The sequence below is a fragment of the Pomacea canaliculata genome, linkage group LG9, assembly GCF_003073045.1.
Source record: "Pomacea canaliculata isolate SZHN2017 linkage group LG9, ASM307304v1, whole genome shotgun sequence".
In the NCBI taxonomy this organism is placed as follows: domain Eukaryota; kingdom Metazoa; phylum Mollusca; class Gastropoda; order Architaenioglossa; family Ampullariidae; genus Pomacea; species Pomacea canaliculata.
The window spans coordinates 22,588,699-22,605,794 of record NC_037598.1 but is presented as its reverse complement, the minus strand read 5'-3'; the positions used below and the strand labels follow the sequence as shown (position 1 = coordinate 22,605,794).

General features: G+C 37.9%; 2 protein-coding genes across 2 annotated transcripts; both read left to right on the top strand.

Annotated features, from left to right (window-relative positions):
- Positions 1 to 465: 465 nt before the first annotated feature.
- LOC112572772 (low-density lipoprotein receptor class A domain-containing protein 3-like) lies at positions 466 to 2,976 on the top strand. Its single transcript, XM_025252641.1, has 4 exons — positions 466 to 622; positions 1,049 to 1,159; positions 1,545 to 1,670; positions 2,276 to 2,976. The coding sequence occupies exons 1-4, from the start codon at positions 541 to 543 to the stop codon at positions 2,416 to 2,418; spliced, it is 462 nt and encodes a 153-aa protein (XP_025108426.1). The 5' UTR covers positions 466 to 540; the 3' UTR covers positions 2,419 to 2,976.
- A 5,013-nt stretch (positions 2,977 to 7,989) lies between these two features.
- Positions 7,990 to 14,277, top strand: LOC112572978 (low-density lipoprotein receptor-like). The gene is made up of 9 exons (XM_025253007.1): positions 7,990 to 8,147; positions 8,767 to 8,886; positions 9,563 to 9,685; positions 10,232 to 10,373; positions 11,125 to 11,200; positions 12,318 to 12,465; positions 12,737 to 12,850; positions 13,354 to 13,476; positions 13,905 to 14,277. The coding sequence occupies exons 1-9, from the start codon at positions 8,060 to 8,062 to the stop codon at positions 14,051 to 14,053; spliced, it is 1,083 nt and encodes a 360-aa protein (XP_025108792.1). The 5' UTR covers positions 7,990 to 8,059; the 3' UTR covers positions 14,054 to 14,277.
- Positions 14,278 to 17,096: the final 2,819 nt, after the last annotated feature.

The following is a 17,096-nucleotide window of genomic DNA, read 5'->3' as shown; positions in this document are numbered from 1 at the left end:
TAATGATATTAGTAGGTTAATAAACAAGTGTCTCGTCCTTTCCTATGACCTCGCACACCGATACACAGGCACTTACCAGTTTGGGTATATGATATATCATCACCAATAGTATCCCGGGAAAATTCCGGTAGGAGGGTACTGCAACTGCATGCCACTCTCTACTAATATAAGTGAATAAGTATTTCTTAATGTTTGGGGAGCGTCGGTAAAAAAAAAAAAGAGTAAAGTTTTCCGGCAACGGGCTTGTCATCAGGTTTTTTTCCCCCAAATCAACAGAAGATAATAATTTAAAAAAAAAAACGAAAACACTGCTGATTTTTGCCCAAAATATTTTATCACACAGGTCCTACATGTCTTGATCTTACTCCACCCTCTACCAAATCTTACACAGGAAAATACTGTATTTAAAACAGATGCTTTTCCTCCAGAAATTTTAAAGATAAAAATAATCCAAAGTAGAGGAGGCTATAAAAGACAGAAGTCGCAGTGACAAGTACCCAGAGTGTCACATCCTCGGAGATCAACAAGACTATCATCACAATGAAAGGATTTTTTCTTGTCCTGCTTGTGGGCTTTGTAGCAGCAGGGTCCAGAAAGGAGCGCTCTAGAACCCAAAGAGCAGGTTGGTGGAGACATGTACCCCGAGCTTCTCGTGTCCAGCCTCTGTTCTTTGTCAAGTGACATTGCTCAGTATATTACAAATTGTTGTCACTACATAACATATTTATTATAATAATTTGCACGTTTGCAGTCTTGTTCATTAAAAAACATTGTCCCTCAGAATTTTTCGTTGGATTAATTATTCATTATTTATTACTTTATTCCCTGAAATGTTTGCAAAAATAGAGCATCCGAGTAGATTAATGCCGAGAATATGGAATATGTAATGACATTATCTTGCAACATAAACAAATGTAGAAAAACGCCAGCTTTTGAGTAAAAGTATTTCCAGCACTAAGGTGATTGGAAGAAGCTGTAGGAAACAAAACATTATTACTGTATTATTGTAAATGTATTTCTGTTGTTTTAATATTGCGAATGTTGACAGCGGCTTGTGCAGAGGACGAGTTCCAGTGTAAGAACGGTGAATGCATTCAGGAGGAATGGACGTGCGACACAGAAAACGACTGTTTCGATGCCTCTGATGAAGCCGGGTGCCGTGAGTTATTTGCTAGATTAATTAATAATAAGTTCCTGCATTCATAGAAATTCTAAATACCGCTGTCGGGATGATGATTGTGATCGTGACTGAAGGGTTTTTGTTTCAATGCTTAAAAAGCGAAGTAACATTTTGGTAAGTGAACTCAGAGATAACGGTTTCCAGATAGCAAAGAAATAGAGTTTTCGGGTCAAAAGGTCAGATTTCTGTTCACGGACGTACTGCGCACCCACCGACACACAAGCACGCGCACATGCACGTACACTAAACAGGACCTAAGCATACACATCCTTATCCACACATTCAGTTGACCCACCAGGTGTTCTCGTTCTGATGCTGTGAATTATTGCAATAATAAACCAAACGTCATTTCCGTTTCCTGTAGCTTCCGCCAGCCGCTGTACTGGCGCTCATCAGTTTCGGTGTACCAGCGGCTCGGACTGCATCCCAGTGGAATACCGATGTGACGGCACCATCGACTGTCGCGACCGTTCTGATGAAGTTGGATGCAGTTAGTGTCCCATCTTGATCTTTCTCTACAGCTGAGAGAAAAATTATCGTTTTTGTTGTTGTTGTTGTTGTTGTTGTTGTTGTTGTTGTTGTTGTTGTTGTTGTTGTTTTGTTGTCGTCGTCGTTGACCAACTTGCTATTGTATTATCAGGTGTGTTAATGATAACAAATACTCATCATTTAAAATAATAATAATAATAATAATAATAATAATAATAATAATAATAATAATAATAATAATAATAATAATAATAATAGGTAATATGTAGAGCACTTTTCCCTATCATTAAAGGCGGGCTCAAAGCGCTGTTACTAAAAAAAAAAAAAACTGACAAACATAAGAATAATGGAGGCTGGACTTGAAAACAAATAAATTTCAGTTTTCTGATCATTATTTACTCCCACTCCCTTCCTGCAAGCACCGGACTTTGTTGATCTTCGCAAAGAGAACATCAGTATAAGCAATATCTTGAATGTCAAGTGTAGGCCAGTAAAATGAAAGATTCGTTGGAATATCGAATTTGAAGTTTTAGGGCGAAAGTTGAGAGCAGATTGTTCACGGTATGAAAGGTAGTTTAATACAGGTGATGTTGTGTCCCTTTGCAGGTATGTTCCAGTGCACTGGTGGCGAAGCAAAGTGCGACAATGGAATCTGTGTGGAGCAGAGTCAACTGTGTAACGGCCACAACGACTGTCTCGATGGCTGGGACGAAAACGCCGCTAACTGTCCCAAGCCAACCTCTGCATAATATCACTGCCATTGATATATATATATATATCTTTTGTTATTATTATTTCTGTAATTTCCTCAGTTCATTAGAGATCTCAGACCTTGTTCATAATAACAGCTAGCAGTGGCGACCAGAGAGAAAACACATAGTGTTGCAAACAACTTTCTCCTTTTTGATTTTTTTCTAAACAAAACTAAAATCTAGTAGTTGAACAAGGATTTTTACTTTTTTTTCTTTTGTAGTTCTTATTTCAGCTTTTGGGATCCGTGTAATGGATTTCTCTTGATATAATAACAATAATAAATGTATTAATACCGCTCTACTACAAGAAAATGATTTGAGCGCAACTCACACCAACACTATCAGCAGGATAACTTGTAACTTGTACAACAAATAGAGAAAAAACTACTGATGGAGCAATAGCCAGACTGAAACTCTTGGCCTACAAACAACCTAAACATCTTCCAATGGGTACCACGTTGTAATCACGTTTGCTTAACGTTTATGGTACGTTTTTATGAAGTGAATATCACTCTCACAAGATGCTTATATGACAGATAAACAAAATTTACCTGATGAGTATTGTTGACATATTTCTATATTTATTTATAAAACATTCATTTGTGACTTGTCGCTTAATAATAATAATAATAATAATAATAATAATAATAATAATAATAATAATAATAACAACAACAACAACAACAACAAACAACAACAGGGCATGCTCACGCTTGTAAGGGGCATGCTATCAGTAAGACAAGAACTAGACATGGACAACATAAGAAAGACGGAAGGATAAACAATCTAAGATAAATTTAATGAAAGGAAAATATAGAAGACGCAAAGAGGAATCACATAACAAACGCTTATCCAAATAAACAAATATCCAATGATAGGAGGCCCTGTTTCACACACCCATTGAATTGATCTTTGGTCGTGTTTGCAAAACCTTTGTCTGCATCTTACAAAACTTATTGTGAAATATTACAGGCTGCTACAAATGATGAAATGCTACATCTGTCCATTAATTTGCTTAGAAAAACAGTTTTTCGAGATCGATGATTTATTTTAGATGTTTAATGATAGTTTTCGTTTAAAGGGAGTTTAATCACTACCATAAATAATTATTGAAAAGTATTTGTTTATGAATACAAAAATGTAGAATGGAGTAAAGTCACTCTAATAAAAGCAAGAGACATTTATATGTTGGGACTCACGTAGCCACCTTCTGTACGTTTGGCATAAAATTCATGATTGGAGTAAATCTGCGAATTGTGCCTCTCACACAAACTCACCTTTCGACACGCACCACCATTTAGTCCACTTACAACAGATTTATGTTCTAGTAGCAACAATTGAACCAAAGGTTGTACATCACTAAAGACCCAATAATAACACACTAAATATTTCTTAACAAAATGCAACAGACATTCTGGATATTGTTAAGTCTCGAATGAAGAATACTCATATGACTGACTTGGCAATCACCCTATGTTCTTCATGCAATATCACTTGGTGAAATCAATTTTTAATTTTTTTCCTACTTTTTAGAGTTTTAACAGGTATATTGCTGTATAACACTGTATAACTTGAGTGACAATATCATCTAACCCTCGCATTTTTCATGGCACATTCAAAGCTTACAATCGTCGAAGCTCGTCATCGTGTATAAACGTGTTATTTCAACATTAATAATCCTTGTGGACATGCCAGCAAGGAAAAAAACGTACAGTGATACCTCGGTTCTCGAACGCCTTGACTTTCGACCAAATCGGTATTCGACCAGGAAATTCGAGAAAATTTTGTCTTGGAATCCGAACAAATATTTGGAACTCGAACATCCGAACGTCCGAGATGAGCCGAGTTGAGCCGAATGGCGTTCATTCTGCCCAGCGCGCCTTGCTTGCGTCATCAGTGTGAGTGCAGAGAGAGAGAGAGTCACGTTTTGTGGAGAGAGTCATGAAATGTGTGTAAAATGGGCAGAAATCGCAAATTTTGTTGAACAACATCACCCTGATAAAGTGGTAGCAAATAGAGCAGTTAACATTTTTAATGACAATGTTATGTCCACTTTCCGCAAAATTTTGCAAAGGAGAAAAAAACAGCAAACAATTGACAAATTCTTCCGTAAAGAAATCAGACAAGCAACTGCAGAGCAAGATTCTGATTCTCCTCAGCAAAAGATACAGAGAACAGAAACACCCGAAGAGCAGTTACCCTCTGTTTTTATTGAAGAGGACTCCCCTTCAAAACAATAACCATCCCCCTTCCCTCCTCCCTCCACATTCATTCCCTCCTGCCATAAAGTTTGGTACAGGTACAGTAAATGAAACACTATTTACTGTACTGTACAGTACATTTTATTTTATTTTTTTGTTGTTTTAATAAATACACTTTTATTTCTTATTTCTTGTTGAGACTCATGTTTTTCTACATATTATATACAAATTAGGCCAGTAAATAGGCATTTTCTGGGGCTTGGAACGAATTAATCCAGTTTCCATTATTTCCTTTGGGTTTCATTGCTTCGGTTCTCGAACAATTTGGTTCTCGACCGTCCTCCCGGAACGAATTATGTTCGAGAACCGAGGTATCACTGTATTTAGTTTAAAACTTTACCAGATATATGCTAATAACTGCAAAATAAATATTTACAAGTGATTTTCACACATCAAACGAGAATAGTTTTTGTCTTTGAAAAATCACCATAACTGCTCCTTATCAAATGATCAGAAGGCACCTGTAGCTAAATGAAAATTAAAACTGTGAATAGTGCAGGAGAATTTATAGTAGAACGACCTCAAAATCTCGGATTTAAGAAATAAACAAATACTCTTCGGACGACTAGCTGAAGTCTTAGAGTTAGTTACCAGAAATGCCCAGATGTCCGGATTTTCGCAAAAATGTCATGTTTGAAAATAAACATAATTTTATCAACAAAAACTATTTTTATCAAAACTTCTATAAAATAAGTGTTACTGGCTTTCAGATTTGCAGTTACACCTTGAAGAGGCCCATGTCTTTGAGCACTCACAAAATCCGTGGTCTAGTCAGGACCGTTAGAATGAACGTGCAGGGCCTAGTATATTTATAGCCAACAAAAGGTATGCAGAAATAGAAGGCAGACTACAAACAGAAAGCAATGATGTTAGATAAAAGTACAGAATTCAAAAGATATGAGGTCAGATTTGTGGGCAGATAACTTTTACATTTTTCTTCAGTTTCTTTGTGTCAGTCGATCTGTTTGTCATCTCTCTCTCCCTAACACACACACACACTCACTCATACACACACACACACTCACAATCACACACACAATCACACAAACAATCACACACACAATTGCACACACACTGTTATCTGATCTGCTGCACTCCTGTAGTCACTAAATGTCGCTTATAAGAGTGACATCTGTGTTCTTCTCCCATAGAAACTGTTTTTGGAGAAATTTCAACAACGCATTTTTATGTACTATGGGGGAATCCAGGTCAGACAACAGATAACAACCGTCACAGATCAACAACCCCTTTGCCTTTGAAATTCAAATGCAAGCACAACTGCATAGAGAAACATTAGACAGAAAGTAAGAAATAAACAAAAACCACAAAAACACAAAGAAAAGAGCAAAACAAATCTGAATGAATGATACAAAATGAAAAATGAATAAAGTATTTGTTTGTTTGTGTTTTATGCCGTGCCAGCAGAATAAGGTATAAAAGGAAAAATAAAATAAAATAAGGAAAACCTAAAGAACACTAAATGGGGAAAAAAAAGAAAGAAAAAAATTATTTTACCCTTTCAAAAACGCACCAGCGAAAAATGTACAAATTGTCCTCTAGAATGGGTCAGCAAATAGTAAATCTTCACTTACTATTGTTGATAGTGTCTTGTAAATCAAGGAACCGAGGAATGAGGATTGGCTTAAAGGGACTGTACAGGCAAAATAAAACTGCTTAAATCTTGTAAAGAGTAGGACCAATCTGAATCTAGTCTATTTTCGTGTCTGTTCATGTGGAAAAAGTTGTAGGTTTTGTAGAATCTTGTGTTTATTAAGAGAAATTACATGGGGCTTTTTCGTTTGCTTAGACGAAGTCTCGTTCTCCGTCACGTGACCTTATGACATGTGACCAAGACTGCTTACCAAGTGAGACAGACTGTTTTCTCTGTAAGATATCGTGGTTTCTCGGCGGAAGGACACAAACGGTCGATGTCACTGGATTTTTCGATTTTTGCCGTTACAATAAAATGACTATAGTGAGGACTGAATGTTATGCAAGGTGTACGGTGCTCATTAACATGTTCATAACACACACACACACACACATGAAATATTAATCAAGAACAGACACGCATATCGCAACGATCGAGTTCATTAGTAAATAAAATTAGATTAAACCAAAATTTAAAAGTAAAATTAAGAAATAAAATAAAAATAATCATTTGAAAAAAAGGGAACGAATTATATAGCTCCGCTTTTTTCCCTTTTATTTTACGCAAGAACATCACTTAAAATAGGTTAATGGAGTCGATCTGAAGGTTTGGAAGAACCGAGACACCTCACACTATCAGACAAAAGTTAAAAAGTTACTTCAGCACGCGCGCGGACACACGCACACACAAAAACGACAAATACCTTCTTACATCACAAGGAATATGACTTCTTACCATATATATCTATTGGAAGATAAAGACCTATGTACTTTAAACTTTGATGTACTTTAAACACATTCCTCTGTGTGTGTGCGCGCGCGTGTGTGTGTTTTTTTCCTTCTGTATTTTATCACTTTGGGGTTAGAGCAAAATAAGAACACTTTCTGTGTGTTGTTCATAAACATACACTGTAACTCGACCGGCATTACAGAGTGTAACACAGGGTGTGTTGGAGAAATGTTGGCACGCTCGTGAAAGTAGTTGAAAGGAAATGCAAGTGAAACAACAAGTTGGCTTTATAAATACTGAGCGGGAATAATTCAGAAAGTTGTTATTTATCGTTTAAATACAGCTTGCTAAAAATATTTCCTTTGCTAGATTCCTCAACAACAAAAAAAAAGAGTTTCAAAAAGGTAGACAGCACGCACGCACGCACGAACGAACGAACCAAGGAGAGAAAGATTTGATTTTATTCTTTTATTCTACTCTTCAGCATAGCTCTAGCAAGAGTGCATCTCTCACTATGGTTACACAGCTTAGGACATAGTACATTAACAACAACAATTAAAACTGATGTCTATAAACACATGCACAGAAAGCCTCATGCATAAATATACTCACGTGTCGATATAAAGTATTCATACACACACAAACTCCTACTCGTGCATCATCACCATAGACTTCAAACACGTGATCAAGGAAATCTTAAAAAAGAAAACTTTCGCAAGGTCATTGGCCGGCAAAGAAAATTAAACAACTAATACCATTAATACAATTCTGATCACGAACAAGAGAAAAAAAAAAGAAACAAACGGACGGACAAGCGTCATGGAGAGATGTTCCAGAAACAGAATGGCACTACATGCTGACCTCTCACAACAGATGTTTCCTTCCAGACTCCTTTTCGTCTTTTTTTTTTTAATTCAGCCACGTAGTTAGATGTTATAAAAGTGACAAGTTATACATTAGACACCAGCAAAGAATTGCAAACAGAATTACCAGCATCATGATGAAAGTTCTCCTTTTTGTGCTACTTGTAGGTTTGGCAACGGCAGCGGCTAAAAAGACTTCAAAAGTCGGCTTTAAAAGAGCAGGTTGGTGAATATACTCTAAAATCTGGGCAAAACCATCTGAAAAACATGAGGTTGTAATGTTTTTTCAAACGTGGCTGGCTGACCACCAACGTTGTAGTTTTTTCGAGAGTAATATTAATTTCAAGTTAAATGTTCAGTAAATAATTAAGTGAATGCTGTGATTTCGGATGATTTAGAAATGCGATTCACTAATGAAGTATGAGGTTTAGCAAATGGGCTAGTCTTTATTCCAATTCACTAATTTTATGGAGAGTAGTAATTCTAGCGTGCAACAAGGTAAGTAAGAATTAATTTCATCAAGTGACTTCGCATATTATAATGATGCTCACCACTTTCTCACCTGTCACTAGTCACACACTTGAAGTCACGAATCCACAAACTTCTATATATGTGTAACATATTTATTTATTTATTTATCTGTGAGTACGCATAAACTTCAGTCACACCACTATTTGCATGAACAAAAATATACAAATACACACTCGCACGCACGTCTCTTGCTCAGCCAACCCTCGTACTCAAACTACAAACACACTTCGCATAGCAGACAAGTACACAGTCAGAGATTTTTAATGACGAATGATGAAAGAGAACAACTGATGATGATGTTTGATGACAGTCGCGGGTTGTGCTGACAACGAGTTCCAGTGTAAGAACGGTCTGTGCATTCAGGAGGAATGGACTTGTGACACCGACAACGACTGCTGGGATGGCTCTGATGAAAATTTGCCAGAATGCCGTGAGTTATTACACCTTCAAAAAACTTCTAAAGATCCAATAGGGTACCATATTGTTTTCTAATAACTCTGTAAAACTCAGTTCAGAAAAATATACCCCAAATCGTAAGTGAAAATCCCGCCTTTCCCACTTCACATCTTGATATATATATACATATATATATATAGTCCGACAAACATCACAGAAAGATGCAAGACTCGTGAGGTCACATTTGTACACAAACATAACTTCCCCCTGTCTGACACCTGGCATATAAACCATAAATATGTACAAGTTTGTTCGATTGACCTTTAATGTTTCCTATTCATCAAAATGGGGCACTGTGGGGAGTCTAGCCCAGGACAGGCAAAAGTGGAGGACATTTGTCGCTGCCCTACGTGCCGACCGGCATAACGGGAACTAACTATTCATCAAAATCTTCATATCCCACTCTGTAATCGTCATTTTTGTTCATATTATTAAGATATATTATTAAGATAAAAAGTACCTGTCACATATTATGCTATATTAAGTTACAATCAGTTACATTAGGTTACATTAAGTTCTGTTACATTGTGCTACATTTAGTTACATTATGTTATATTTAAATTAATATTTCGTTTACGTGTTCACCCCCGATTATATTAATTACCATATTTTTACATTAATAAATTGAACTTTGTTTCCGTTTCGTGTAGCCCCGAGAGGACAATGCACGGGTAACCACGAGTTCAAGTGCACCAACAACCGTTGTATTCCTATAGAATTCCGATGTGACGGCGATAACGATTGTAATGATCGTTCCGACGAAGCTGGATGCAGTTAGTATAACTTTCAGATTTCTTACTCGTCTGATCATCTGTCTACTGCCGGCCATGTGTGTGTGTGTATGCGCGAGTGTACTTGCTTGCATCTGAGAGATAACTTTACATTATAGTTACAGATTCCAGTACATATCATCAACACCGGCCTAAATAAAATTATTTAGCCTTTTGTACACTACAAAAAATAATGAGTCCAGAACCTTCTCGGCAAAATTCTAAATTATTAAATATTTTTGCTAAGAACAAAACTGCATGAGCTACTGTTACAATGATGTGAACTCATGTACACAGGTACAAGTGGACGGACCGATGTACTCAGATGCAAACTTATTGACATTTTGTTTACATATATATATATAGATGCATCAAGATCTCTACACCACAGAAATACATGTGAACTGAGTACATCAGTGTGGTCAGACTTGCGTACTTGAATACATCCACAGTACAGGTTATTCTAGAAATGCACTTCAATACTTGAAGACATCAGTACTGGGGGAGAGTGGAGTATACATAATACTTATGTCCTCTCTTCTGCTGCAGCCGAATTCAAATGCACGGCTGGTGAGGTGCAGTGTGACAACGGCGTCTGCATCGAACGCGAGTATCTGTGCGATGGAGAGGACGACTGCGGCAACAAATGGGACGAGAACGTCGCCAACTGCCCCACGAAATCCAGCGCCTAGTGACGTCACGATGTGACGTATCAGTCATCTGTGTTCTTGTCAACATCGTCTGTCAGTTATCAGCATCATCGCCCTGTCTCCCAAACAGTCTGACAGATGCCAGTGTTCTTGTCATCGTGAGTCGTACTTCATTGATAGCTGTGCTCTCTAGTGATGTCATTAAAAGGTCATAAGGTCACATCTATTACTGTCTTTTTTGCATGTTTGTTCCACGTGAACTGTTGGCGTGTCTGACAATTCAGGCGAAAGTTACACGGTGTTTACGACATTAAAATAACGATTGTACGACATTCACTCCAAGGTTTAGAGAGGTTTCATCCACAAAAAGAAAATAAGAAAGGAACAAAAAAGAAATAAGCAGAGAAAATAAGATGAACAGAGGAGAGAAGGCGGATTGAAGGATAAATCAAGCAACAAATTACAAAAAATACAGATAAGAAATGAAAAAGAAAAAGGATGGATAGTAAGAAAAGAATAAAAATAAGAACAGAATAAAAATTAAAATTTAAAAAAAAAACAGAAAATATTAAAAAATTAATGAAAATAAAAAATGAGTATTTAAAGAAATAAAAACAAAACCAAAGACATACAAGACAAACAAATAAAAGAATCAAATAAAGAATTAATCATTATATAAAAGAAAGACAAAGATTACAGCATTCAGCAGTCATCTACCCAAACATAAAAGTGCACTTTGAGATAAACAAGGACATCTTTATTAAAGTATATCTTTACAGATCTTTATTAAAGTATATCTTTACAGAAAGCCAATAACACAGTACACGGTATTACTTTTTCTGAACTGAAGGAGGTTTTTAGAAGTTCAGTAAGTAATACTCTGAGAGAATGAATATGGAATATAAGACAGTGCAGGTGTTGTATTCACACAAAAGCTGTTCCAGGGTTTTGTTGAGTTTTATATGTATGAGGAGAATCGCTTACTCTCTAGTCATCAGACCATCAGACCATTTGAAAACGATCCATTTAATCAAGGGGATAAGAATATCATAATAATAATAAAAAGTTAGACAAAGACAGCTTTTGTTCTAGACATAAAACCTACCGACATGATGCAATGAAGAGAGAGGGAGTGCATGAAACAAGCTTATATAAGCACATACATGCTAACAGGGCAAGAGAGGAACTCCAACATTTTTGTTTCCAAATAGACAGTACATGTATATCTATTTTAATAACAATAAGGCACATGTAAGCTACTTAGATGCCATTACCTTTGTGGGACACATACAAGTACACTATAAGTTTTTAATTCTTATGGACAGAGTGGTTTCTATTATCAAGGGTGACCCTCAACAGACTGTTGTAAAAATACATTATAAACTGAAATACATAAAACAAGATCTGCTATTATATTTACATTACCCTATATATCTGCAGACATACTTATGTCTAAACTGAATAATCATATTTGTTAGCCTAATATACTGTGTTACTAGTGTTACTACATCTAATGTCTGCACTTTTTTCACTGTTTTGTAATACTCTGTGCTCTATTTTCACTCCGGTTTAAGCCTGGAATTAATATTTAAAACAAAATTAGTCCCCAGTTCCTACGAAACGGGGAGTGTATGCATACATAACAAAATTCTCAAGTAAGTAGTGTTTGTGACATTCGAGTTCAGTGTGTTTGTGATAGGGACGAGGTGTTCCAGACACTGGCACCAAAGAAGTTAAGGGCGCAGCGTCCCAGACTTGTGTCACGTGATGGGAGGCACGTGCAGGAGGTCTGCAACAGTGACGAGATAATTCATAACCAACCGAAAAAAATATCTAACGTCATTTCGTCCCCCTTCAACCTCCCTCCAGACTCTAAAAATAACTTATGTGGCTCCTCCCACCAGCGACCCAAGTAACCTCACTGCGGCAGATGTTGAGTTTTTTTTTCAAACTCCTGATTAAAGATTAGATGTTTCAAACCTTGATTGTATGCCACAGACAGGGACGAAGTCTTGTCCTCAGACATCAGCATTCTCGTCAAAATGAAAGTTATCGTTGTTGTTCTTCTTTTGGGACTGGTGCAGGCAGGATCAAAGGAGAAAACAAAGGATTATTTTAGGAACAGACGAGGAGGTGGGTATAGTTCATGATCTTGGCAAAAGGTTACAGTTCACGTCATTTTAACCTTTCTCCTGTCTTTCACTGATACTTGAGTGTTACACCTGACACTGGACAATAAGTCAAAACTTCAGCCTCGTTTTTGAATGCACTATTTTTTTGTATAAGAAAAGTAACTTGGAGGTGAACTGTGCACTTAAAACACACTTTCATAATATATAAGCTTTTAAAAGACTACGGCTTCTAGGCCACGTCATCTTGACCTTTCTCCTTTGCCCTTTGGCAGCGTGTGCAGACACGGAGTTCCAATGTAAGGACGGGGTTTGTATTCAGGAAGAGTGGACCTGCGACTCGCAAAGCGACTGTTGGGACAACTCTGATGAAACATTATCTCAGTGCCGTGAGTTGTCTTCCCCAACTATTTTTTTTTTTAAAAAACATCGAACGTTGTACAATGTCTACTGCCCTGAATAACATTTATCTATTAATTAAGAATAGCACAGTACAAATTACTCTTTTACCAAACCTTGCTAAATGTTGAACTTCCATTCTTCAAACACCAACATAACAAAAAAAATTAATTAAAAAATTTAATTAATTTAACTCCAATAATAAAGACCGTACCGTACTAGACCTTTGTTGGATACTTCAGATGTGGTGTTGAATGAAAGGAGGCAGTTATGGTGGTGATGAGGATAATTTTATCAGGATTTTCTTCAAAATCTTATCTCAAAAGACAAGCAAACCTTCTCTGTAAAAGAATTTCGTGGAAAGTCTGGTACTAAAGATTGTGGTACTGCAGTAGCTAGTTCGCACTAGTCTTGGGTCTCAACTCCTGTTTAATACTCTGTCCTTTAACCTGGGACCTTTACTAGGGACTAATTGGCTGCTTGCTTGTCGCAGCTCCCCTGGGATACTGCACGGGGCCTCACATGGTATCGTGCAAGAACGTCCGTTGTGTTCCTCTGGAATATCGCTGTGACGGCAACAACGACTGCGGCGATGGAACAGACGAGGCGAACTGCGGTGAGCCTTGTTTACAGATTGACTGTGTCCACCTGTCTGTCTGTCTCCCGTGTTTATGTTTTTTGTATCAATATGTGCGAAGAATTGTATATGGTACTCCAACTCGACCATCTTATTGACCATTCCAGCCATTGTAATGTTTACAGGGTGAGCTGAAAATAGCCATCCTCTCACTCACCCACTCATCTAGTCCCCTCTCATCCCTATCCTACATGTATATATACAATCTGTATACACTCGCTATGTCAACTCTCTAATATCGATAGGATGATTCAAAAGATATTTGACATGCATGGCAACATCAACATACATAGACAAGGGGTAACAGTCATACTTCACATGTCTGACCCCCCCTGGAGTTATTTTAAGGTCAGTATCACGATGATGCTAACTGAAGGACATCAGAGATTGACTTCCACTGTGTGCAGCCAGCTTCACCTGTTCACGGGGCGAATTCAAGTGCAGCAATGGGCACTGCATAGAGCAGACTTACCTGTGCGACGGAGACGACGACTGCGGCGACAAGTCGGACGAACAAGCCTCCAACTGCCCCAGCGGCAAGCGGGGCATCTCATGACGTCATCATAGGGCTTGACCTCGGGGCAGGGCAATCGGCTGGGACAAAGAGTTTACACATTCGATGCCCACCCCTTCCTCTGCTAGTCTTTATGAATGTGAACGTGTCTACAAAGCTTAGAGAATTCTACCATTCCTTCACCACTTGCATCATTGTATTTCGATGTTTAGCTTGATGTCTGCGTGTAGATGCACTCTAGTGTCTTTATAAATGCTTAATAATAACCTTAGATTGTTGACACCAAGGGAGCAAGGTGGGAGGGTGTGTCAAAAAAGATAATGAGGAGGCAAGAATGTGAACCTCGTTAAGTGTCAGCATGTAGTTCGTCATCTCGCTCCCCAAAGCCGAGCATCTTCCTACGCCACTGGGAGAGAAACAATGGAATGTGACTACAAACACCTTAAAGCTCTACCTGTAAATGTTTGTGTTTATGTGTGTGCTTATTGTATGTTAGTGTGTATTTGTGTGTATGTGTGTGATTATGGCCTTAAGCGTCGCATAAATACACTCAACAGAATTTTACCAAATGCACGTCTGCTTCTTTCAATTTTAGTGATGAAAAGGGAGTTGCTCATTAAGTTATCTGCAGAAAAAACACACTTTTGCAGTATTATTCGTAATGCCATGTATTAATATAAGGAGGACAACGAGACCATTTTTTAAAAATCTTACAGCAGTATGTTCTCATAGTTATTTCCCTCGCCATCAAAGCTTTTTTTTAAAAAAACTTACAACAGGTATGTCTCCACGAGCCCATCCATTTTGTGTATAATAAAAAATGACATGTTTTATTTACTTCCAGACTTGCAGCTTAAAATAGTTTTCTAGACAATGTAAACAAATTAAAGAAAGAAAATATAAAACACTTTCATTGTTTAATTGTTGTTGTTGTTGTTGTTGTTGTTGTTGTTGTTGTTGTTGTTGTTGTTGCTGCTGCTGCTGCTGCTGCTGCTGCTGCTGCTTTTGGTGGTGAGGAAAACACTATTTAAATCCATTATTGTTATTATTTGTTGTTGTTGCTGCTAAACAAACATTATGGCATGAATATCAAGAGAGGCTATAATCAAAACACGGTAACCATGATAACGTGGTTCTACATGTCTCGCAACGAAAGACGATTAAAGGGAGATAACTGAGGACATTCAGGAAATGTCTCATCAGAGTTGTCTCCGCAGTCGTCTGCTGAATTGCAGGTATGTATGACAATGACAATGACAATGACAATTCTTTATTAACGAGGGGTAAAATAAGCAACTGAGCGCTTTTTTCCACTTAGCCCTCGCCCTTTTCAGGGAAAAAATTAACTATAGAAATGAATTAATTAAGCATTAAATATAAAAAGATAATAAGCATAGAGAAGGGTGGATATGTACAAAGTGATGGTTAAAGAAGAGATTAGCATATATTCACAAGGTCACCTGGAGTTGGTAGGAATTAGAGGGCTTATCTATATATCTTGAACGTATTGAGATAGATGGCGTCGAAAGCAGGCCAGGGAGTGCAATTGTTTGAGATGGAGAGGGAGGCTGTTCCATAGCGCACTCCCTGAAAATTGCAGACTTGATTTGAAGAGGTCTAGTCTAGGAAAGGAATATTCAGTTTTGGAAGGTTCTAGAGTTATTGGAGGAAAATAGGAGAGAGAGTCTTGGCGATAGTTTACCCGTCAGTATTTTATACATGAAAATGCATTTGTTAAATTTGAGTCTATTTTTAAGAGGGAGGACGCCTAGAGAGGTGAAGTCACGTGGGTCTAATTTCGGTTTTAGCAGGACGGCTTTGATTGCTCGCCTCTGAACACTAGCTAGAGGTTTCATGGAGGATCCACTAGCGGAGTCCCAGAGGGTAGAGGCATAGTCAATGACTGATTGGATGTGGGTGGTGTAGAAGAGTTTTCTTGTGTGAGTGTCAAGGAAATGTTTGATTCTGGACAGCTGGTAGACTTTCTTGGAAATGTTTTTACTTGTGGTGGAAATGTGTTGGGACCACGATAAGTTGTTGTCAATGGTAACACCCATTAGTTTGTGGACCTGTACTTCAGTTATTGACTGAGCGCCGATTTGGATAGTAGGAAATGGGGTGGCTAGGTTTTGTCTTTTCTGTCTGGTTGTTAGAAGCATGACTTCAGTTTTCTGGGGGTTGAGGGACATGTGGTTGGATTCAGTCCAAGCCTGGAGCTCGTCGGCGCTCAGCTGTAGGATGGAAGCGAGTGGCTCAATCTTTTGGTGGTGAGCGTGTATTGTGGTGTCGTCTGCAAACATTTCACAGGATTGGGATATATGGAGAGGAAGATCGTTCGCAAAATATTTTTCTTTTTTTTCCCTCCAACCTGTGCGTATGCTTTTCCTGACACGCTTCCGATTCTTGAGGCAGGCAGCATCCACCACGCCCACACACAGCAACACCAGCAGAAACTTCCACATTTCTTCTCCATACTGCTTTTCGATCCTTACCGATTGTTGACAGATAAAGAAAAAAATGGCGGCGTTCAGAAGTCGGCATCAAAGCCCATGACACTCACTATTGGATGTTTCGTGGTGTGAACACTCAAGCGTGTTGTGTGGGAGAAAATGATGATGTGTGGGTTTTTTGGGTTGTTTTTTTTTCCCCATGTAATAGTCGACTTTTTCAGGCAAAGGGAGACTATTACAAACAGAAACTCCACACACACACACACTGACCGGGTTTAAACTTACGCTTCTTATCTATCCGAGGCATATTTCTTGAGAAAAAAAACTGTAGAAACGACTAGCTCAACGCAAAGTTAATGCAGGATACTTTTAAAGAAAACTTTGGCAAAAAAAGAAATCTGAGCGACCGGAACTGCCAATATGCTTCTGTGTGAGTGTGTGTGTAGGAAAAGGACATCTTTATTGATGTGGGGTTTTTTTTCGATATTTTCGGACTGGTTATAAATCCTTCCCGAATTTTAAATAAATATTTTCAAACTGAAGTCGCCGTTTCAGATTCGGCTCATTTTTAAACGGCTTTTGTAGTTTTCAAACCCAGAACAGTTTCTCTTGTTTCTGTATATTTTCCTCTATAT

Bases quoted from the DNA above. Each gene is read 5' to 3' on its own strand.
- LOC112572978 (XM_025253007.1), top strand. From the start codon at position 8,060: ATGATGAAAGTTCTCCTTTTTGTGCTACTTGTAGGTTTGGCAACGGCA. The intron at 8,887-9,562 runs GTGAGTTATTAC...CGTTTCGTGTAG, and splicing joins TGAAAATTTGCCAGAATGCC to CCCCGAGAGGACAATGCACG. The intron at 10,374-11,124 runs GTGACGTCACGA...TCTTTATTAAAG, and splicing joins CCCACGAAATCCAGCGCCTA to TATATCTTTACAGAAAGCCA.
- LOC112572772 (XM_025252641.1), top strand. From the start codon at position 541: ATGAAAGGATTTTTTCTTGTCCTGCTTGTGGGCTTTGTAGCAGCAGGG. The intron at 1,160-1,544 runs GTGAGTTATTTG...CGTTTCCTGTAG, and splicing joins CTCTGATGAAGCCGGGTGCC to CTTCCGCCAGCCGCTGTACT. The intron at 1,671-2,275 runs GTTAGTGTCCCA...GTCCCTTTGCAG, and splicing joins TTCTGATGAAGTTGGATGCA to GTATGTTCCAGTGCACTGGT.